The sequence below is a fragment of the Falco peregrinus genome, chromosome 5 (assembly GCF_023634155.1).
Source record: "Falco peregrinus isolate bFalPer1 chromosome 5, bFalPer1.pri, whole genome shotgun sequence".
Classification (NCBI taxonomy): domain Eukaryota; kingdom Metazoa; phylum Chordata; class Aves; order Falconiformes; family Falconidae; genus Falco; species Falco peregrinus.
Window position 1 is genome coordinate 107,051,057 of NC_073725.1, and position 23,876 is coordinate 107,074,932.

The window sequence follows — 23,876 nt, forward strand, 5'->3', positions numbered from 1 at the left end:
AGATTTTTTCTTATTTTTCACACGGAAGACCGGTTTTCCACTGAGGGCTGACCTGATCTAGTGCCCACAGGAGTCCTCACTCAAGAAAATTGAAGGACTAAAGTCCAGCTTACACAGACAGTAAAAGAGGACAGAGGGAAGAGCATTTGTCAGTTGCACCAAAAGGAGGAAGCAGAACTATTGAACAGCTAAGGCGAAGAGACCTCAAACAGGACCGTCACACCTGCAGCCTCACAGAAGATTGATGGGGTGGGGGATCTACAGGGCAGTGCTCAAGGGAGGAGGAGAAAGGCTGCAAGAACATGTCCAAAAAACCCAAAAGTTGTAAGAGAAAAGGATGAAAATTCACACAATCCATTGCATTGGGCTGTCATCCTTAGAGGTGACAGCAATGGGGACACAGCGCTGAGCTTCACTGGAGAAAAAGCTCTAAGGAGTCACATAAATGAGCAAAAAGAAATAAAAATGCTGCCACTGTACAAACCATAGGATAAATGGTGGAGGCAGAAAAGTGCTTACAGAGCAGCCTGGAAGTGAGGGTGTAGGAGATGGATGGAGAGGACAAGAAATCACCTTAGGGATGGTATCTTCCATATTTTCCATAATACTTTATGGATGGTATTTTCTCTGTGGAAGAACGGGAGCCAGAGCCAGAACAGCTGTATCCTGCATCACTGCGCAGATCAGCCTGCACATACGCCATACTGTAGACGGGTACGGTTCACTTCCAGCAAAGCTTCCTACATTACAGGATTCAGTGTTCACATGAAAAAGGCGGAGTCAAAACCACCCAGAAGAGCCTCAAATGCATTTAGTGAAAGGACATGAGAAATGTTTGCTGCTTAGCAAGGGGACCAAGGTATGATGGCAGAGACTGCAACAGCCAGGCTAGACACACAGAGATTTGAACTGAGCTTCCAGAAATGTGCAACAAGCCTCCCTGACACAGGCAGCAACACCAGAGAGCTGGCAGGAGGCCCCCACACTGATTCACAGAACTGTACCCACCATATTCCTCCACGGGTCCCTGCAAGGCTCAGCTGTGACGTGGCCTCCAGCTCAGGCTGTACGCTCTCCTGACCCCAGCTACAACCCTCAGCCCAAGAACAACAGCCCCAGCCCAGCTCAGCCCCGACCCCTGCCTCTAGCCACACAGCTCAGCCAGATTTTATAAAGAACTTTATTGAAGCTCCAATATATATTATTTTTGGCCTCTAAATACCCAGGTGTCAGCACCTACTCCTGGCTCTCCAGTGCTATTCTGCAACCCCCAGCACTGAAACTTTCAGTGCTAGATTTTCTGCTTGACTCCTACAGAAGGAAGAAAAATTTTCAGACGCCTCAGGCATGGCTTTAGAAGAGCAACCGCTAACATGGTGGCCAAGTGCTGGAGGTGATGTTTAGTTGGTATCCATGCTGTCACACTCTTCTTGGGGAGGAGATGGGGCAGTGTGTTCCTCACTATTCCGGCGCTGATAAAACAGCACATACGCAGCTTTTGTCTACCAAACAAAGAAGAAAACCATCTGAAACAATCCACACAGCTTGGCTGGGAATGTAATGCCCAAAGCAGGGAACCACACTTTTACCACAAACTTAGATTAGCCTCAGGCCAAATACTCACCACTATTTGGTCTTCTGAAGCCAACAATACACTGCTGTCATCAAAGTAGTACCACTTGCCATCCACTTTGTTCTTTGCGTAGGCGGTGTCTGTCAGGAGAAGAAACTGCAGCTCAGTACTCCAGGGAAGAACAGCAGGTAATGCCACTCCAGCTGTGCTGCACTAGCGACACTCCAGATGCAAACTGAGCGTGCACGGGAGGCCAAGAGCTAGTTTTAACTACCCCAAACCTGCTTCACCAACATACTCATCTTCTAGAACACACTAGCTGGGTCCAGCTAGTCTAGAACACATACCAGACTCACCCCTGATAGCTGAGATGTAGGGCAAAGAACCTTGGGAGAAAGATTACAGTGTTTTGTTCACCTCCCTTGAGCCAGAGCCTTCCCAAACGCACAGTTTAAGACTCTGCATTTTCACATGAAAGAAGTTTTCTGATGATGACAGATCTGATCTAGTGCTTGCAAGAGTCCTTGCTCAAAAAGGAAGTTGGACTAGAGTCCTGCAAAGTCCCTTCCAACCAAGACATCTGTTTGACTATGATCTCCAATCTCAAAATATACCCCCCTTCAGCCACTGCTACCCTATGGTGACATACACTACGAGTTAAGCACATATATTGCCAAATGGGAGTTCATCCATGTAGTAAACCACTTCCAGGTGGTTTTAAAAGTGTCACCTACAGCATGGACCTGCACAGACACCTGATACAGGGAACTCCACTACAGATGCATTTCATCTATGCCGCAACAAGATCAGTGACAGAAAATTCAGACTTGTCATAAATAACAAAGGAGGTTTTTTTTTTCTCCTGATGGCATGACATTTTCCCTGCCACGTGAACCTTTGCCAATGGAAACATAGAATGGAGACATTCTACTGCAAGCTAGTACCAGCTGTGCAACAAAGAGATCCCAAGAACTACATGTTTGTTTGTGGCTTGTTTTAGAAAAAGATGGAACACAGGAAAATGAAAGAGAAAAAAAAAAAAAAGTGCTTTAAATTGGTGTTGCAGCAAACAGAATTCAGGGTAGGAAAGGCAGAAAGGCATCAGACCCAGCTTCATGACAAGCTATGCCCTCTGCTCTGCCTTCCTGGCCAATGGGTGACTGCTGCTCAGACCTTGTCTCACCAACACTGAGGGAACTCAGCAAGCTCCTGCTTGGCTGGCTCAACCGCTGGCAATCCCTGCTCTGCAGCTGTGATGTTACACCCACACCAACCAGCTGCCCTCTGGCACGGGGCAGGGCAAGAAGCTGAGTCTTGGAGTTAAACTGACAGCTTACGCTGAAGACACTCTTCAGTAAGAAGCTCCTTTCCACAATTTCATGTTTGTCATTGAAAAATCTTGACTCCACTCAAACTATGGAACACCACCACACACTCTAATAACTAATAATCAAGGTCCCACAGACCTCGGGCAGCTGCAAACTACACAGACTGGCTAGCTGCTCTGCAAATCCTAATTAGGAAGGACTTTACCTTCCAAGATTATATTCACCTGCACACAGAGCACAGGTAAATTTTGGACTAGACACGCTTGGTGAGGGCTGCTGCAGGTCTCCAACACACAAAGCCCTCCCATGACCCCTCCGCCTGTATTTCCTTGCACACAAAGGACATGGAAGCAGTTACTCACAGTGGCCTACTCCCATGGCACCATAGTGATTGGAAACTGCAATGAGGTCATAAACATATGAGCCTGCTCTTGGGTCGCAGACAAACTCAGACATGTTTAAACCCCTGGAAGGAAAACCAAAAGTATCAGTACACCAGTAACCAGTACTTTCTAAAAAGTGATGCATGACACCAGTGAAGTTCTGCACCAGTGCTGCCTGCATGCAGAAGTGCTGCACTCTGCTGCTCAATGGCCCGACATGTTACCCCTCCCACACCGGGTAGGTCCTGGTAAACACATCAGGCCCTGCCAAAAGATTTAGAGGGAGGTGGTGAATAAAAGACAGTTCAGAGCGTCCGTGTGTAGGCATGAAAAGTGAAACAGGAGTAGTAAGGAATATGCTTCATCCTGCAACAGGATACTGACAAGCAGAAGCAGAGGAATGCGACAGGCTTTCATCCTGTACTTGTGCAATCCTCAGTACTACATAAGTGCAGTTCTGCCCAACAAATTTGCTTAATCCTCTCTAGAGGATTCTTTTGGTTCAGCAGAATCACATGGCTTTAACCTAATTTCACAAGACACAGTACCTCCTAGTAACTAGTGTTCTTTGAGATGTGTAGAGTTTACTAAGATTAGCAAAAAAAAAACCCCAAAAAAACCCCAACAAACGCCAACTCATGCCTGTTGTCTTGCAGTTCAAATCCAGAAGACAGAGGTGTTCCAGTTACAGTTTTAATAACAAGCCCACCCAACAGTAACATCAGAAGTAGATTTCTCTTGACCAGCTTCTTCAAGCTCCTCCTAGTGTGAGGGAAGAATCCTACCTGATGGGGAATTCCACAACAGTGTCAAGTTTATCCCTCCAGTATCTGCTGTATGAGAATCGTTTTAAATGTACTACCAAAATCCTGGGCAAAGACCACAAGTCAAACTTCTTTGTGGCCTGTTGATGTTTCTTACAGTTAGGGCAGTACCTGGGAAAAGAGTAACAAACAAGGAAATTAATGATTATGTTAAAAAGAGAAGCTTTTGGCCTTCCATTAAAAGGTGCCTCAATAGTGCAGTACAGTCCCTGCCTTACAGAAGGCTTTTTTGGCTGTGGAATACGTAGGTGAACACACTTCCTCAGAGGTTTCCAAACTGCAACTTGCTTTTACTCATAGGCAAAATGTCCTATGGCAAGTGTGTTAACTGAGCATTGTACAAAGATTATTTTTTCTTTTGTAAATTAAAAAAAAAAGATTTGAAGGGCCCATTACTTCTTTATTATCTCCTAATGCAGCTCAAACAGGTAACAGTTGCAAATACATCTATAGCATGTAATTGGAAATTAATAACCAACAATCACCTACTACACCGTAAGTTATTTTCTTACACAGCGAGCAAACAACCTCCAAAAATCTTCTGCACACACAGCAATCACACCTTGGTCACTTAGTATCTGCCGTACCTAGCCTCTCTGGACTAGGGATTTTTGGTAGAGTTAGCAGTGGGTTAGGACCAGTTCGAGCTAGAAATAATACAGGATTAAACCCTAAGGTAGCCACATGCTTTTGCTCTTTTACTACTGCAACTGCTTCCTCTGACAGATGTATGCTGGAGAATCAAAAATAGTGCCAGTGGGCATGTAGCTTCCAAAGATCAGGCTATTTTTAAAATAAAGGCAGGAAACTAATATGTTTTTTTTAACCCACATGCGCAGCCTATTGAGTCAATGACTTGACACAGAACTGATGAGACTTCTCACAGATGAAGACAAAAGGATAGTCCCAGGAAATTATCAGAATCCCACGACAAACAGTGTGAACTCAAATAGTTATTAGCATTTCACAATAAACATAGGAGGCAGACAGAGGCTCTTACCACGGGTCGTGTTCACCAAGCGTTTCCATAGTAGTGAAGAGCTCTATGCAGTCTCTGAGGGCTACCACAGCCTTCTTCTTCTGTGGCTGTAGCATACTTCCATGCTTTTCAAATGCCTAGTGAAAGAGATGTGTGCTTTATTCAATTCCACATAATCTTTAATCCTTAACATCGCAAAAAGGAAGATGGTCACCTTCACAATGCTGCCTGTTTCTGACCCACACAACGAAGTTTCCAGCCACTCCTTCCTTGTGTTATGAACAGTCCGTAAGAGAAAGCGTATGTCCTTACTTCAAAGTTTGTGGGGTTTGAGTTTTTTTTCCAAGAGTAACAACAGGTTATTCTGTTACAATACCCGATCCAGCAGAACTCACAAAAAGTATACTGAGCTTTCTATTATGCTCTATAAATTTGCTTTCAGGTTTCTTCCAAGTTTTGGGGATTTGTTTGCTTTGCTTGTTGAGTGGACTTAGAACTAGAGTACTTAGCCCTGAAATTAAAATGTCTGCTTTTCAGAACACACTGGAAACAACAGAAATTCCAGATCTATAGACCTTATCACTACAAGATTTTAAGTAAACATATCTCATGCTGGTGACTCAATTTTTATCAAGGGAGCTCTGCTACATTTCACCATTTACTGTCATCTTTTAAGCACTATGCAAGCCTACATAAAGACTATTTATGAAAAGAGCATACTACAACCTGTGCCTCCTGTTCATCAAAAAGTAGCCTCCGTGTATCAGAATCCCAGTCAATAGCAAGGGCAGAAAAAGCTACAAGAAAGAAGAAACATTTATTGCAAAGGTGTAAGGAGAAGGAAGAAAAAAGAAGACAGAAAAACAGTAATTACCATTCAATTTTAAGATTTTTCCTTCTACAATTGAGTTTATCTCGGAGGTCCCAGAGGAATTCACGAGGCTAAAAGTGAAATGCTGCTTCTTGCAAGGCTGCAGGTCTCTTGCTGAGTCCACCTGCATATAGCCCTCACAGTGGCAGGGATCAACTTCTGCCAGCTTTTCCTTGCCTTCCTGTCCACTGTCCTGATGTTCCATCTCTTCAATGTCACCTGGCAAAATTTAAAACAAGCACAACATTGAAGAGCTTCACTGAAAGTTTAGACTGACACCTCACACAGACAGCTGTTTGCATGAGCCTGTTACGACACACACTAATTACTCAGAAAGCAATTAAAAGACACACAGAAAAAGAAATCTGTGCTTGCTAACAACTGCATCTGAAGTTGTATTTTTTCCTTTATCAGATGCCAGGTGATGTGCCGAGTTATCTTAGTATCAGACATGATTGAGAGTGCTCGGTTCACAATAGGTTAATGATCATACCTTCTGCTAGCACACCCTAATAAACAGCCCAAGAAAGAATCAGCACGGTTGCCGCTGGGTCTCTTACAGAACAGAGTATGTAAGTCTCCAGGAAAGTTATTTCCATTCTTTGGCAAAAATGGGTGGACTTTTTCGCCCATTTAAGATGTCCTATTTAACTTGTTCCAGTTGTTACTCTCACAGCAGCACAACTGAGTGCTTTCAAAGAGGAAAGAGAAACTGCATTTGCCATCAGTGTTAAAACCTTCCTTGTAAGCATCTACCCTAGGAATGAGACCTCGTGATTCTAGGTCCATGAATATGTCCATTTCCAGTTTATTTCTCCAGAACCTGTCTTTGTCACCTAACAGGCCAGTTTTCATCACCAAGAAGTGTATTAGTAAAGGAGTTGCCTGGGGAGGAAGGAGGAACACCTAATAGGGACTTCCCTAACATTGGTCAAGATGAATGCACACCACACCTTGTTCTCCCACTGCTGCTTACGCGCATCTGATCTCCCTTGGAAGGAAAATGGTCTAGAGTCCTCACCACACCATGCAGAAATTACGCAACAGCATGGTTTAATCACTGTGAAAAAACCCAACCTGCTAGAGCTTAAGCCAAATGCTAATAAAAAGCTTTAAGAGCTAGAAAGCTTCCAGGCAATTTTGAAACAACCGTACCTTCAACCACACCATTGGAGCCATTGCAGGTTCCTTTGTCCGGGCAGGTTGTAGAGTATTCTTCTGCCAAAGGGGGTTTCACGTAGCGGCTAAAGAGAGTGAATGTTTATCACACAATCATACTGAAGCTGTACATCAGAATAACAGCACCCCTCTCCATCATCAGTTTTTGCTGTCCAATCCCCCTCAGCAAACCGGACCCATCCTCCATAGTACCATTTACAGGCCAAGAACTCTCAGAATGAGTCAAACCAAAACAATTCAGTAAGTCTCTGTTCTCGCTGCTTGTTCCAAGTTTTACTGGCGGTAGATGGAAAAGGCAAATATAAGTTACAGTGGTCCCTTCTGAAAGCCCATGGCCTGAGTTCTGCTCCTGACCCATTTTGTCACACAAAGTAGGTAGTTTCCCTTGTGACTACCACCAGTATTATCTCACAGCCTGCTTTCAGAGAGCCGAAAAAACCCAGGGCCTTGAAATGTCCCTGGGGCCTCCAGACACTAACGCAATGCAAATCCTGGTTTACAAGCCACATACAAATTTAAAAATCAAGGAAAATTCTTCCTGTTAACAAAGATGCAGTAATCCTATTACAGTGTAATTGGACAGGCAACCACTAGAACTTTACATGGGATTCAAAAGACATGACTTACCTGATCTGCTCCAAAACCACACTGTACAAGTGGTCCACAGTGAGTTTGTGTTTCAGCACAGATATTAATAGTGGCTGACCAAAGAGTACGGTCCCTGAAGTATTGCTGGATTGCCTCATTGTCTTTTCCCGAAAGTAAACAGAGAGAGTAACACACTCCGAGCCATCCTCACTTGGCTTGCAAACTTCATACCTGTTTGAGAGACAGGTATTTCTATGGGTTATTTCCACTGCCAAGAAGCACAACAGGTAGAACCAATATGAACTCAGTCCAACAAGTCTCTCCACCAGGTCCTCCTGAGAAGGACAGAAAGGGTTGTACTCTGTCTTCATGCTACAGAGCAGTTTTCCTGAACTTTTCCCATGGCTTACAATGACACAGTATACATAACCACCAACAACTCAACTGCCACCTTCCCTCTGTCTTTATTCCTAATTCACATCCCTACTGCCACTCACCTCTCAAGACATTACCCTGACAACAACATGCTGCTTCAACCAGATCATGGCATCAGTGAGAAATACTAAATGCAATTTTAAATCCCTTGGACAGAATTTGTTTCCTCTGGAGAAAGAAACCCTCTTGATACCTTGGGTTGTGCATTCTCACAGCCTCTCGTACAGATAATGGCCTGAGCTCACATCACTGAGCTGCCAACGTTTCAGAAAACCAGGAGTTTGGAAACAACACAGGAAATTTCACAGAAAAATCTAAGGACAGTAAACACACAGGAGAAAAACATTCTGAAAGAAAACAAACAGCTCTGGAGAACAGTGAGGAGACCAAGAAACAGCTTGTGCTACTGGGCGAAACAGCAAATGAGGTATTTGCAGATATCACAGTCACAAGAAACCACGTGGTCCAACACTATCACACTGTTCACTTCAGGACTATTCATTACAAAAGATTCATTTTCAGGAATGCCAAGCCACACTGTTCTTAAATTTGGTGAGTCACCTGTCCAGACTGATCTTAAAACTGAAAAAGAAAGAAAGATTTCATGAATGATGTCGCTATGCAAAATGACCAAGAACACAATCACATATCTGAATGTACCAACTCTTCACAGCTCTCTTACATTAGACAAGACGCTTCCCTTCTCTTAAGGGTCAAGAAAGATTTTTCTATTCCTGTGTTCAAAATGCTCTTGTAGAGCAGGGAAGAGAACAAATTTCAGTAGTTCTGCTCCATCCTACTTAAACAAAAAGGAATCCCAGCTTGGGGCTTGCACCAAGTCAGAAAAGTACATAAAGAAAAATATCCTTCCAGAGTCCCAGCCCAGACCACCAAGCACATTAGAGATCAGCATCAGCATAGGACAGTCCAATGCAAGTGGCAGTTGAGGTTTTCTAGGCTGTCAATGCCATTCAGCTGGACAGCAGCACCGGATACAGTTCACACCTAATATTTCCTGAGAAAGAGCGCCACCAAAAGGTGAATTATTTTACTTAGCACTGTTTCAGTAACAAAAACACATACTCGGTCCCAGAATATCATCTACAATTAACTCCAGGTCCTATGCTTGTCTCCAGTCCTTAAGCTCAACTCCTATAAAACAGATCAGTACACAACATACACATGTTCCTCAACATTCTCATGACTGCCTCTCACACTGCCTACACTGTGCTCTGCAAGCAGCAGTTAATGCAGGCCCCATTTATACTCACCCTCATGCACCTGAATGAAGCCCAACCCATGTGACGGAACAGAAAAAACCCACTTAAGTATTACCCATATACAGATGTCACCCATCACAAACAGCCAGCATGCTGTACCCCTGTAACACTTTGCAAAAGACCATCTCACTGCAGCATAACAAGTTTGGTTACTCAAGCGTCCTTCTACCCACTCCACCTCAGAACAGCTTCCACATACTCTTATTAGAGGCAGACTTATCAGAATCAGGATCTGTCATTTTCTGAATCTCTTGAGCAACAGACATCCTTTCTAAAAAAAAATAATCTAAGATATAATACTTTATCTATAATTTAAGGAAGGCTGTAGAGCTGATACTGGGAATTACTAGAAATACACTGTAATTCTGTATCTTACAACTTAATTGAAATAGTAGAACATAAAGATGATGCTACACCACACTATACGACATGGTTTTAGAAGTCAGAGTCATTAGCTCAGCTGCTACCACACTGTATATTGCCTGGTTGCCTCTATAATTCATAACAACTCTGAAAAGCATCTGAAAACTACTAAGCAATAGGGCAGGATTTGACTAGTCTTCATCAGCATTATGAAGTCTTCAGAGCTGTGGTTATAATTCAGAAAGGAGGCAGTGAGCAGTGAAGTAGGTAACTTTCATTCCCTTGCAAACTGAAGTCAAGCAAGCACACAAGGAGCACAAGGAGCACGAAAAACTACAGGAAGACAAGGCAAAGCGATGTGAAAGGGCATTGAAAGCAAAAAATACTGAGCTAAGCACCAGTCTAATATACATGTTGTATATTACTGAAACATTCCCTCCCAAGTGCCGCTATATAAAGTCCAGCTGGAAAACACTATGTGGATCACAAGTCAGCCTATAGCAACAACCAAGAAAAGAAGTATATTTTGTAAGAGAACAGAGAAGGATAGAAAAAAAAATGTCACTGAAGAAGCTGACAAACACATCTGTCTGAACAGGATTACTACTGCACACAGTAGATACCGCAGAGATACCGCTGAGAGATTACAATAGGTTCAAAGGCTGACAATAAGAATGAACAGAGAACAGAAAAAACCTGGGTGAAAATGCTGCACATACTCTGATCTCTTCTAAGAAGTGGAAATACTCCTAATCTGTTCTTTCTTCCATAATGCCAGAACATATATAAACAAGTAAACTAGGAGATAAGAAGCTGCAAATAAACTTTCACACAACAGGTAGTTTGCCCTGTTCAAGTTCGTCACAGGATTTTGCCAGTCTTACAGAGGAGTAAGATTAAAAAGGATGAGGGAAATCAACGAGCAGTATTTTTTACTAAGCCTAAAAAAACCCCTGAAACACAGAAACTCATTCTGGAAAGGATAAAAATCCTTATTTCCAATAAGAAAACTATAATTTGAGCAAGTGAGAACAAACTTCCTAGATCAGTCTGCTACAATATCTCACACATGTCAAACATTTCACATAAAGCTACTAGACTAGCAGGTTTGCTGACCTAATTCACTTTAATAATTTTTGTAGCCTCCATCACGTGAACAAACCTAACATTTCTGCAGCCACTCGTGGTTTTTCAAGACCACAAACTCATCTAGTAACACACAGCATGTTGTAAGAGAAGGCAGCAAACATGGTATGTATGGCAAACTAAATTATTCAAATATGCACACTTTCATAGGTTAAAGGTGACCTGCAAATCAATTTGTGAAACTTTTATCAATGTAAATGATACTTATTATAATATATGCCCCATTAGCCAGGCTAAGAGAACAGGGGTATCTAGTTTATCCATTAAAACATTTTTCTTCTTAGGCCTTAAGAACTAAGAAGAAATACTAAGAGTGATACCCTTGAAATGGGCTGCGGAGGTTGTTTTCAAGTGGTACTTACCTGACCCCTTGTAGGCCGGCCCCAAGCTCCAGCAGGATCCCTGGGTGATGTGATATCACCAGCATGGTGCATGTGTGGGTGTTACATTGGAGCGGGAGCCGGAGGTCCTAGTGGGGCTGGACTTCACAGAACCTAAGAAAAAGAAATAGTAAGCGTTTCGGTTATGTGCTGAATGCTGTTCTCTGCTTAGCCTGGAGAATGAGAGCATTCAGCAAACACTGAACAACCACTGTCAAATTGATTTGCAGACCACCTTTACATTACTGACGTTCTGATCATTTGCCACAGATCTCCCTGACCTCTGGCAGGAACAACATGCCTCCAGGAAACATTTACAATGTGGTGAGAGGCAGGTTACTCCCACCATTCTTTGGCTGCACTGCCCCTACACACTGTGCCAGTGATCTTGCTTCAGGTCTTGTAACAAACCCCTTTATTTCTGCAAGAGTCTCACCTTTTTCTCTGATGCTAAATACTAATGCATCTTGCATCAGAACTACCCTACGTTTCCAAGCCTGTCATGATGAGAAAGAGATGAGTGCAAAGCCTTGTGACAGAATAGGCTTGGAGAATTCTAGCCCCAAATTCTCCTTCCCTTTCAGCTGACCTGAAAAAGAAAATGCATAGTTTTGTCCTTTTGTGCCAGGTTCATTTTGGGATGCATCTGACAGTTAAAGTCACTTAAATATCAAGAAGCCCAGTAACATTTGCATTTCTTCTTTTTGAAGTTTGACTATCAGAGAGCACAACAAGTAACGTTAATACCTCAATATCTTAATAATCACCACAAGAACTGATGAGCCAGAAACTGAACAGCTGAAAGGGCAAATCTATCTTAGCCATCCAGGCCAGATTTTTAATTTTTTTTTCCCCCAAAAAAAAAAATCACTGTCCATTCAGCTTAAATTCCAAATGGAGTCCAATTCTTCCCCTCCCCACAAGATTCAGCACTTCCCACCGTTTTAGTGGGATGTGAAAATTCACAGTGCATGTCTCAAGGTGTCAAAAGTGCCCTGCAAAAACCACAGAAGGCTGAACGACTCTTCCCTCACATCCCTATGGCGAAAACCAGAAAAAATACAGCTTGTCTGACCACTGAAAGCTCCTAAAAAAACGTGCAAGCTCATTATTCTATACATCCCATCTATCACATATTTCACAAATATTCATCAACACTAGCCGGGACTACAATGCTTGCAGACCATGCCTCCTCTGTCAAGCAAATACAAAAAACAACAAAGCGCATTCCAGCTGTGCTACTCCTACTGCAACATAGCATGAGTTCCTGCTCAGTGACATTTACAAGTGAAGCATTTCATGGAAATCTATATTCTACTCAGTAACCAACCAATATAGAGGCCTAAATTAAAAGCAGAGATTTAACAGACATTGGTGTCAAAAGCAAGACACCAGTACAAGAGTAGTGACTTTTTTTGTTTGTTTTAAAATCACGTCCCTGCTGTGGCCCAGATCTTCTACAGTATTAGATTAGGCTCTTCCTTGAATTCTGAATTGAGACCTGTTGCTAGCTGGCTAGTGCACAATATTCTAAAATCAGAAGCCTGTTGAACCAACAGGGTATTGTCATATGCAGACCCAGGCCTGGCTACCACTTTCAGCAAAGCAAACATGGAGAAATATTGCAAGAGACTGGCCATTTTCAGTTTTTCAGTCCTGAGGCAACTTAAGGTGATGCTACAAAGGCAAGAACTGCCAGTTTAGATTACTACAAGACCCTAAAGCTTCAGAACCATTGAAACAACTGATTTCTGTTACAGAAGACTGACACCCAGGTGATCACGGGTCGAAGATCTGCTGGACTCTGAGCAAAGTCCTGTTGAGAAGGGGACAAGGAGAGCAAGAAACAAAGGAAAAATTCGATGGCAGCTGCTCACTAAACCAGAGCCTGAAGACTTTGTAGCTTTCCCTATCATTACACACTCATTCCTTGCATTCTCAGACTCCAGCAAGGGACCACAGATGATTACTAACACAACTTTGGTTTGTTTCTGTCAGTGGAAGGGAGAAGTACTCTTCAGGTGAGGAAACTGCTACACCATTAAAAAAGATGATTTAACACTAGCTTGAGGCATGGAAGGGCACTGTCTTCAGTTTAGCACAGCTTCTCTTGCAATTCTGTGTGTGGCTATCAGGAAGGAACAAAAGAAAAGATCTGTGAGCACACCCAAATTCAAAGATTAAGCAGCAAATTCCTTCAGGAAAATGCCTCAAAAATCAACAGGACCCACTGAGCAGCCTGCAATTTTAAAATACAAGTTTGGGAAATATACACTTGAGAAACCTATTTCTGAATATGCTGTACTAATTTAATTCTATTTTGAATTGCTTACTTCTTTGTATTTCATTTTCTCATCAGTGAAAGAAACTTTGCATCTAACTTCAATTGCTTAAAACAAGTGATGAGATGTACACATTACAGTTTGCCAACGGGGAAGTATTGCCACTGGACATTACTGAAAAACAGGAACAGATGATCAGTATGTAAAAGTGATGAGATCAATAAAACATTAATTAGGATGGTTCAAGTACATGAGACAGTGAATAACATGTTTACTTAAATACAAATTATTAACATAATGGTCCTCAGTCATATCCCAAGTTGCATAGTATATGTCAGCTTCAAACCCATCTAGGTTAACATTTAGTACCTAAGAACACACCCTGCAAAAGGTACCATTGATAGCAAATGATTAATAATTGAATGTACTATTAGTAGGTTAACATTAAAACAATTAGAGCAAATTAATTGTTAATAGTCAGTTCAAGATATAAGCACTTTTGCATGTCCTGCTAAGTGCTTCGTTAAGCACCAGCAAGTTCTTTGTTTAAAGGAGTAAAGTACGTCACAAGATGAATGAGCTGACTGGAAGTCTACCACAAGCAGCACCAACCAGGGGAAAGGCAATGCCAGCAGGGGAAGACCACAACTACCGACTCAAGAAACCCTTCCAGACCCAAAAAGAAGTTGAGACAGAGCATGCAAACTAATTAACACCAGAAGCAAGAGAATTACTTGATAAACAGGAAATTCAGTATTACATATTGAAGGAATTCTGTAACTTGTAAGCAATGAAGGCTGATAACTTTGCTTTCTGAACTGTATAAATAGTACAAAGTTTTGACCATCAGTGAGTTAGGCATTTGCGGCTCAGCACCTAGCTCACTACCTTGTACAAACTGGAATAAAGGTATAGAAATACCTTGACTCATTGTGAGAATGGGTGCTGTGTACCAGGTAACAAGCCCGCCTACATGTTAATGCCATGATTACCTTACCCCTCTCCAGTCTGTTTTTCCCACCTGACATGCCTCTCGCGTAACTTTGCTGCACTGTGAGCACAATAACCTGAAATGCTGCAGTTTTCAATTTCAATTAAAAAAAAAAAAACAACAAAATACTTGATTTGTAACATCAGTAATGCTACTAAAAACTTAATATTTTCTGCAATTTGTTCTCCTAGAATAGAAGCTGATATGTTTTAGCCTTACTACATATGGCAATTAAATGATTCAAACCTTAGAAAAAAAATCTGTTTTCAAAACATAGTAGGCAAACAGCTTCCAGAAGGTTTCTTCCTTGCTAATAAATCGATACATCATCAGCCCATCTTAGTGTGCAAATAAAATTCTGATGGGTTCACACTGATTTATTTAATCTCTTTTAGGTTGTTATTTATTTAAATTGTGATTTTGGGGTGAAAATACTGTCACTGTAAAACATTACACAGCTATACTTTCTAATAAAAAGGCAGCTGTTCCCCTTCATTAATCAATACAAAGACAGTTTTCTTTCAGGAACAGAAGAGATACACATTACTCAGTGTAACTAGTGATACACGCCACAACTACGTCACCAGTCAGCACAAGAGGATCTTTTCCAAACTGAACATTTTGTGGACTATGCAGCCATACAGAGCCATCCCTCAAATCATAAACAGCAAGTCTTTTCCTGTCACTTAATAAAGAATTGACCTTAATTTAAAATCAAAAGAACAAAATGCTTTTCAGTGGGCACTCAAGCCTTCACTGTCTTTGGGGAAATAAAACGTTTCTCAACTATACATCATTTCAATTACATATTTTTAGTCTCAAGTGGAAACAAGTTTGTACTTTAAAGGTGGAAGATTTTGGAAGACATAAGATATTTTTTCCGATGTTTTTTTATTCCTCCATTTAACAAACAGTGAGATATCTGCCTGTAATCTAAGAAAATAAGCAAGTTGCTGGGATATCAAAAACTCCTGAGGTTACCAGCAGCAGCAATCTGAACATACAACCACCATATGCCACATTCTTCAGCCACGCATCACGCAACGTCTTCAGGAAGGCAGCAAGGCCTGATCCGACACCTTACAGTTGGTAACTTCTACTAGAAATGTTAACAGCTTGAGGAACATATGAGAAATTTCTGTTTAACCCACCCCTGCCCTACTCCTGAGAGGCTTCCACAGGTACCCCAGGACAGCTGTGTGCAGAGCAACATGGCACTCCACGCCAGACAAGAGAACAGTTATTTTAACACTATCCTATATCCTGGCCCAGGTTACCTTCTGATTCCAGTTACATCAACCCAGCTAAGGCGCAAGAATGAATGCCCAGTGTTACTCAGCCAGCCCAGCACTGAGAATAAGCCCAAACTATGTTTTCATGCTAAAACAAAAAGCAAGAAATTTCAGGAACATTATCTACTCCAGTTAAGCTAGAAGGAACAAGTTAACCAGAGAACACGAGGAGCGAACAGGACTGTTCCTGCTCTGGTTTTGGAGAAGAGGCCCGCAAAGAAAGCACACATGGCAGTGCCTGGGTGCAGCCCCAAGGTGGGTAGTGGTGGCAGATGCAAGTCAGAGCAGCGTTTGCTTTTGACAAAAAAAGCAAGCAGGCAACCCAAGAAGTGTCCCACCACTGAAGGAAAACATACAAGGGCCAGTGCAACAGCTAAAACTTCTGGAGTGGGGTTCTGTGCAGGAGCCCTCTCTAGCAGGGTTAAAAACCCTTTCTGCAAGAAGCAAAAGGCAGAGGATGCACCTCCATGGCTGCAAGTACATTCCCCAGTGGGAAACAAGTTTTGAAGCCAGCAGGACACAAACATTTGCACTAATTTTAAAGTTATGCACTTTTTTAGCAACTATGTACCAAGTCCAAACAGACAATATTACTCCTCCAAAAGCAACTCAGACAATCCTCACCATCTTAGACTAAGATTTAGAAAGCCTGAAAAAAAACTTATACAAGCCAGTTTCAACATAAGAGTTTTAACTCACAGAGATCTCCAAGGGTTCCTCAGACCACAGGCTAAATAAAAATTGAAAACATTTCCTGCAAGGAAAACTAAAGAAAAATCATAATTTCTTGGAAAGATACCAAAAAACACATAACACATGCAGTAACAAAAAAAACCCCAAACACATAAACCCTTCAGCATATCCTTTACATCGTCAGTTTGCAAGGGCCCAATGAACCAGAAACCTAACACTGCTAATTTTAAATTCAACCAAGTCCTTTCTGTGACAATTTTCAGTTTCTCCTAGTGCCACTATACTCTCACAGCCTGCTCACCTCAGGCTCTACAAGCAAGTAACACCAAAAGGGTAAAAATAACAATCACTCAAACTTGCAGGTCAGAAATCACAAGTTGAAGACCCACCCTGACTGTTCCCACCTTGTATCTATCTTAACAGAAAGCTGATGTATTTGCTGAAGTGGATGTGAAAGGAGGGACTGACAGTACAAGACCTTAAATAGATGGAAACCTATTTAAAAGTTTAAATTAAAGAGTTTAAGTGTGGAATGCAATAACCTTCACCCTACTATTACCATTTCTTGAATGATTCAATTAAATCTTAGCACACCTAAGAGCAGGCTTTTTATAACCAGACAAGGTAAGCAGAATGTTCACAATAAAATAATGCATTTGCCCTTAACTAAGAAGTTTAATTTTTGCTCTTTATGAACAAGTGTTTCTCTGTTGCGTTTTTGAGACAAGTTTCCCTTTCAATAAAAGAACGCTGGGTTTAGCTGTAGGTTAGAATATTACTATACATATCTTTTTCCTGGCAGCATCACCCACTAAAGGGAGTTCCTACGAGCAACTTTCTTCTAATTCTCACCCTGGTGCCTAGCTGCTTGCTCTCACCCCACAGTGCTGAAGACAACTTAAGAGGGCACATGGAAGAACAGGATTAGCAAAACTTCCTCCTGCTACCTCTCCTCGTCCTTGGAGGGTTATTTTTAACCCAGGTCAGTTCACTCACTATGAGTCACAGCATCACCTCATTCACAGTTGTGCCTGCACATGAAAGGAAGTGGTGACTGCAAAGGAAAATACAGGTGGAGCTGCAGTTCAGCTAACACCAACCCCCACCCCAGAGCAGCCTTAATTCAGACATCGCTGTTTGCTGTGGAGGGATATGCCTGTAGGAAAGTAGGGGGGCTTGTAATTACCGTTATAATAGCATGCTTCTCGTTTTTTCCAATGTTTTACTAGCTTTGGAGACAGACTTACTTACTATCTAACACTTTACAATACCCCCACAACAGAGATTTCACAGAAGCCAAATGTCCTTCCTAGGCATCTTAACTGGCCACACCTTTAGCTGCAACTGAAGAAAACATGACAACAAGAACTTTCAGCAAAACTCAGACATTGCACCTCAGCCATGAGGTCATGACAGATGGCATGACAAGACTAGCACCAAGCAGTATGTCACAGCACCCCACTCAGTGAATGGTACACACCGCACCAGAGTATGTTAGTACAGGATTTCACACCGGCACAACAATTTTACAGAAGCAACATCCTTGCACTGGAATATTTACACGAGGAAGACTGGACTTGTGATGAAGGACTGGATTTGACCTCACAAGCCCCAGGTTCATATGGGGCTCAAAGTCCATTTTGCACTGCACGTGCAGTATTTTTCATTTTCCAGCAGCGATAAAGGAACATGACTTTTGCTCTCCTCACCAGATTTTACAGAAGACTGGAGACATCTCACCTACCACACACATATAGAGCATGTCAAGCACAACCAAATCCTCAGCTGCACTGAAGTCCCTCACAACCACAGTTAAGACACCAACAGTGTAAGCACCAGTCAAGAGACTATCAACCTCCAGTCATGGTTAGCTGGCCACTAAAACAACTATGATGGTTTTGAAAAGGCAGAATACAACAGCTTAGATTTCATGCTATCCTATTAACAGCTCCAAGGCTTTTGGCTTATTTGATGCATAAGAACAGACAGTAAGATTGAGTTTCCTTAAAAATGCCAGTGAAAGCATAACTGTAATCCCGACAGATTATCATATCTGGAATAGGCTTGTAGAAAGTTCCAAACTGCAGAACACATACCAAACAAAAAGTTAATTCTTACTCAGGGCCATGACTTCTTTTCTGTTTTCCTAACACCTACTAAACACTGCACATGCTGATCTGCTGCTAGAAGAAGTGCTGCATTACTACCAAGTCATGCAAAAGGTCTACAGGAAGGCTTAGGTTGCAAGGCAGGGGCAGGGGATGGGAAGGGGGCGGGCAGGGGGAGCGGAATTCCGTTTTATATCCTGAAATCAAAATAAATGTTTTGTAGTATTCTTTGCACCACGGCATCTTCCCACTTTACTCACACAAAGATGTCGTCTTTTGGCATGATATGATTTAAACCTTCATCCATTTGGAAGATTTTGTGGAATCGATGATTATACACGTCTGTCACCACCATCTAGAACAGCAAGTGATATTTGCAAAGAGATTATAATAAAAGCTTATATAAATTTAGGCAAACTAGCTTTAAATTCAAGCAACAGTTTATTCCTATTCTTTCTTCATCAGAATTGTCAGCACACCAACAACAGCACTGTTTTCTACAATAGTACCCAGGAGCTAGTCAGCTGCATTTGTTAAGATGGATCAGAAAAACAAAGCAAATAACAGACTGATTTTACAGAGGTACTGAGGAGGTGCAATTCCACCAGCTGCAAGTCAGCCTGGTGCAAACAACAGCACAGATCCCAACAAAGTGGCAACAGGCTAGGATTTCAGGCATGGATCACTCACATCTGTAATTAACTGAAGTAAATTCAAGTGCTACATTGGAATCCTCAAAATACCCCACCAACTACAAAACCATTCCCTCTGGAAAAGCTCACCTGACACCTTTGTTATTAAAAATATGTCCAAGAAGAGGTGGACCCAAAACAGACACTGAACATTATCTCAATATTAAGAGGCTACACTATCAGAAATGTTGGGGGGCAGGGGTTGGCTTTTTGCCCCTTCTCTGAAGCCTCTCTACTGCAATGGTAGTAATCAGATTAACACAGATCGCTTCATGCATCCTTTTATTTTACAATCAAAGAACAGCATTCAAACTTGTTAAGGTTTTGTCACTATCTCATGAAGTTCAGCTTATCACCCATCTAAAAGCTAAGCCACCAAAATGTTTCAAGAACAAATATTTATGAGAATTACTGCCTGCATTTATCCTTACATTTTCTGCAGGAACACCAGAGAGTTTGGAGAGTGAGTCACACAGATCCGAGATGGCCCCCATCATCGGCACCACAACCCGGTACTAGAAACAAAGATAACATCGTGCTTACACCAGGCAAAATAAACCCATGCAAGGCAGAGAGCAAGAAAATGGAAATAAAACCTTTAATTTATAGAAGCTCTGCTGAAGTTAAAGTCATAGCCACACACTTCAAGATCTTCTTGATCTCAGCTCCACCTTATAAAACAGGGATTATGGAGGGAATGAAAAAGCCTTAAACAGTCGGCGTTCTGCTTTGATCAGGCTCAGCAGTAGTAAAACCCATTAAAAAAAAAACAAACCAAAACACCAAAACCAAAAAGTCAGCAGTTTTAATGTCCTGAGCAACCTGCTGTGTCTGTTTCTTCATCTCATAAAAAACATCCTGGAGCCATTCTCCCCAGTGTCTCTGGAGGTCAAGTCAGAAGTCATGACAGGCAGGAAGGGAAAGGTGTGCATGGACTGCATACGAGGATGGACCCTACTGCACAGATCAGACCACTTCAGTCTTCATTTGACGGGCAATGTCATCAATGCAGGCTGGACGTTACTTTTTTAGGAGTTCTGTTCTGGACATGCTCTCAAATGGAAACAAATCCCCAGAGCTCACCCAGAACAGGACATACCATGCGTTATACTGCACTAGGGCTGGCTGGGAGGGAGACACTTTCCTCATGGAGCACCCTGTAAGGTGCCATATTTTGGATTTGTGGCTACAACAGTGTGGATACCACACTGATGATCCAGTCACTGCTGAACAGTGCTTGTGCAGCATCAAGGCTTTCTCTTTGTCCCCACTGTGCCCCACTAGCAGGTAGGCTAGGGGCAGGCAATAAGTTGGAATGGGATCCAGCCAGGACAGCTGTGCTAGACTACCCAAAGGACTAATCCATACTATATAATCTGATGCTCAGCAATAAAAATTGTAGTAGAGAAAGAAAGGGTGGGTTTGGCTTCCAAGGTTATTGCTCAGACACTGGCTGGGCACCAGTGTGCTTGTGGGAAGTGGCAAGTGATTTCCTTTGTGTCATCTGTGCCATTGTCCCCACCCTCTTATTTTCCTTCCCCTATTAAGCCATCTTTACCTCAACCCATGGGTTTTCTTGCTTTTGTTCTTTCTAGCCTCTCCTCGTTCCTGCTGGGAAGAGGGCAGGGGGAGTGATCAAGAGGCTAAGTGGGTGCCTGGCTGCTGGCCTGAGTCAATGCACCACTTACATTAAGCTACAAAAGGTATGAGGGACACAAGAAACCTTTCACACTCCTAAGCAGAAGTATCTTGTAAGTCATGGGAATGCTCTACCTCAGATGATAAACATATGACAATCCACTGGTTACACTTCTAGTGCTCTGAACACTTCCCTGAAGACAGATCTATGAGTTTTTAACATGGCTGAGTGACATTCTGCAACCAGGAACGAGTATGGATGCAACAATGCAGGTGCACCAGACCACATGCATCCAGTTTTGTTTAACCTAGCGTCCCTCCTCCATCAATAAACACCACCACGTGTTTTAGAGGATTCAAAGGCACTGCAGGTTATAGATAGGCACACACTCAGGGAGAATTATTCAGAACGTACCTGCCTTGCCTAAAAGGAGTTCTGTATCAATATTCACCAGGATCTTCTCAGTTATACTACTCATCTGCATATTCCCCTGTGGCCATCAGAGGCTTACACTTCACTTTCTCTTAGCACAACCCACATGGCAGAGAGACAATTCCTCCTTGTATCACACACCACAGGTGAGTAGAGGTGCACACCTCTGGCTTCCCAACTGGGACATCACAAAATACAAAGAACTGCTCACAGGGAGACTGAAGGTGGGATGTAGAACATGCACACGGACAACTCATCTAAAAGAGCTCCAGGTAGCAGAAGTTATGTTAATATTGATTCTTTAAAGTAGAATTTATCCTCAGTCTATAGGCTCTTGGTAATCTTGCTTGTTTCCTCAATGAATCCCTTCTCTGTTCTTGCCCTTTATAAAGTCTTGGTGACAAGAGCAAGCACAGCTGTCCTTGGCTTCACAGTTGTACAAAAAAGCAGGATGAAAAATTCTGAAGAATTCAGCAAACATCCTTCTCCACTGTACCTACCGCCCCCCTCAAACTAACAGTGTATATACAAAGCACAAGTTTCATCATCTGCAGTTCTAATCCACAGCACATGTAAATATTGCCCATCAGTGCCTCCAAAACTGCATCAGAGCATCTAGTCACTCTGCTTGGGCCTCCTGCATCTTGTGCTTTTCTTGACATGCATGGCAAGCGCAAGGTTACTTTGGGTACATGTGCCTACTCACAGACCCATTTGAAAATAAAATGGGAAGGGGTGGGGGGAAGGGGGGCATGCGGGAATTAAAAATCAATCTTAGAATCCAGCAGGCTTTAAAAGCAACCAAGGATTTTTTCAGTTTTTTCAAGAGGGATTGCTTCTCATTTGTTTGAAATTCAGAGGCCTTATTATTTAGAGAAGTTTTACCTTTATGTTTTCCAAGGTAACGAGAGGCAAACCTGATAATGCAAACCCATTACTGCTTTCAGGGAGCAATGCATCACACAGGTAATCTCATCACAGGAACACGTAAGCCACTTCCAGCTGACCCATGATCCTCATCTCACAAACGGAGATTTTTTTACAAAGCCACTTGATTTCACATGTTCAATTACCAGTTTTTACATTAAAAAACCCAACCCACCTCACTCAAAGGTGGACATCAATGTCCTTTAGACTACTTGAAAAATCTCAACTTTAAAACACAATAGAAAGATTCAGATGACTTAAACTTTTGCCTTCAGCTTGCCTCACCTGGACAGGTCTACGCTGTGGGGCTGCATATACCAAGGTAACTTCCATGGGACGATCTCTCCTCAAGGGCAGTGGAAGGGTTAAGTAACAGAAGGGATCAAAGGTCACAGAAACTTTGGAGCATTTAGGACAAACAAGGGTAGATTTGAAGAGACCATGAAAAATATCCACAATGATAGAATCATTCCTCAGCCTATGATTCTCCCAAGCCTCTTTTGCCACCTCCTATTAAAAAAAAAAAGAGAGAGAGAAAAAGAGTAAAACAATTAAAAGTTATTTCTCACAAAGACTTCCATAGCATGGCAAGCACAGGGATCAAAGAAAACTGAGAAAAAACTGAGAAAATTGATACTGACGGGTAAGTTTCACAGAAAGGGAGTGTCTACCAGTGCATCCAGCATAACACACCAAGATTTCTTCTCAGTGAAACTAAGACCCTGCATCAAGTCAAACGTAATGTATCTATTTTGGCCGAGTCACTTGATCAGGTATTCCTTGGCGCACACAATGCCAAAAGCATGAATGGAGCCAAGGAGACAGTGACGGTTACACGCTGCTATTCAGGACAGCAAGCTGCTAACGAGATATGCTCCACTCTCCTCCACGAGGAACAGACTGCTGCCTCCTGCTTCTCACAGACAACTGCGGTTACAGCTTCCAGGAAAAAAAAAAAAAAGTAGAAAAATGAAGGTCCATGTCTTACAGAAAGTATAAAAGGAGACAACTTACAATCCCTTGAAGGCTTTCACAATACAACTTACAAACTCTTTACTTAAGGGCATCTGATCACGGGCATTTGTCTATTCAATGCAATCAAAGGCTCTTCCTAGCATGAGACTTCATTTATGGTACAATACCATGTATTTTGATATATTATATCTCAAGTTAAATAAGTGCATAGATACACACACAGCTGCTAACCAGGATGCTGAGATGGGAACAGAGTCATAAACTCCAACAAGTGCAGTGATAGGGATGCAAGGCAGAAACACGCGTGCATCTCCTACACTGCACGAAAGGAAGTACCCACATAAAATGAAGGCATGGTGGGCATCTTTTCAATCCCACAATTACCAGCATTTCTTCGAGAGAAAAAGAGATCAAATGTACTCCTTGTGGTGTTGCCACATGTACTGTATTAAGCAAGAAAAGGCAAGAGACATGAAATTATTGCCCATTAAGAGAAATAACAACTAGTCACATACA

The 23,876-nt window shown here is 42.2% G+C and overlaps 1 protein-coding gene across 8 annotated transcripts in view; it reads right to left on the reverse strand.

Annotated features, from left to right (window-relative positions):
• Positions 1–1,162: 1,162 nt before the first annotated feature.
• USP4 (ubiquitin specific peptidase 4) overlaps positions 1,163–23,876 on the reverse strand; it is a 44,304-nt gene continuing 21,590 nt past the window's right edge. For 3 of the 8 annotated variants that reach the window (XM_055804424.1, XM_055804425.1, XM_055804423.1), the window contains 12 exons: positions 22,671–22,895; positions 19,819–19,902; positions 18,956–19,050; positions 7,765–7,956; positions 7,114–7,202; positions 5,962–6,177; positions 5,814–5,884; positions 5,109–5,224; positions 4,070–4,219; positions 3,264–3,367; positions 1,625–1,713; positions 1,163–1,502 (listed from right to left, as the gene is read on the reverse strand). In XM_055804424.1, the coding sequence (XP_055660399.1) occupies positions 1,401–1,502; positions 1,625–1,713; positions 3,264–3,367; positions 4,070–4,219; positions 5,109–5,224; positions 5,814–5,884; positions 5,962–6,177; positions 7,114–7,202; positions 7,765–7,956; positions 18,956–19,050; positions 19,819–19,902; positions 22,671–22,895 (1,533 nt within the window). In that variant the 3' untranslated portion in view covers positions 1,163–1,400. The other 5 variants (XR_008747278.1, XR_008747277.1, XM_055804426.1 and 2 more) reach the window with 5 other exon arrangements.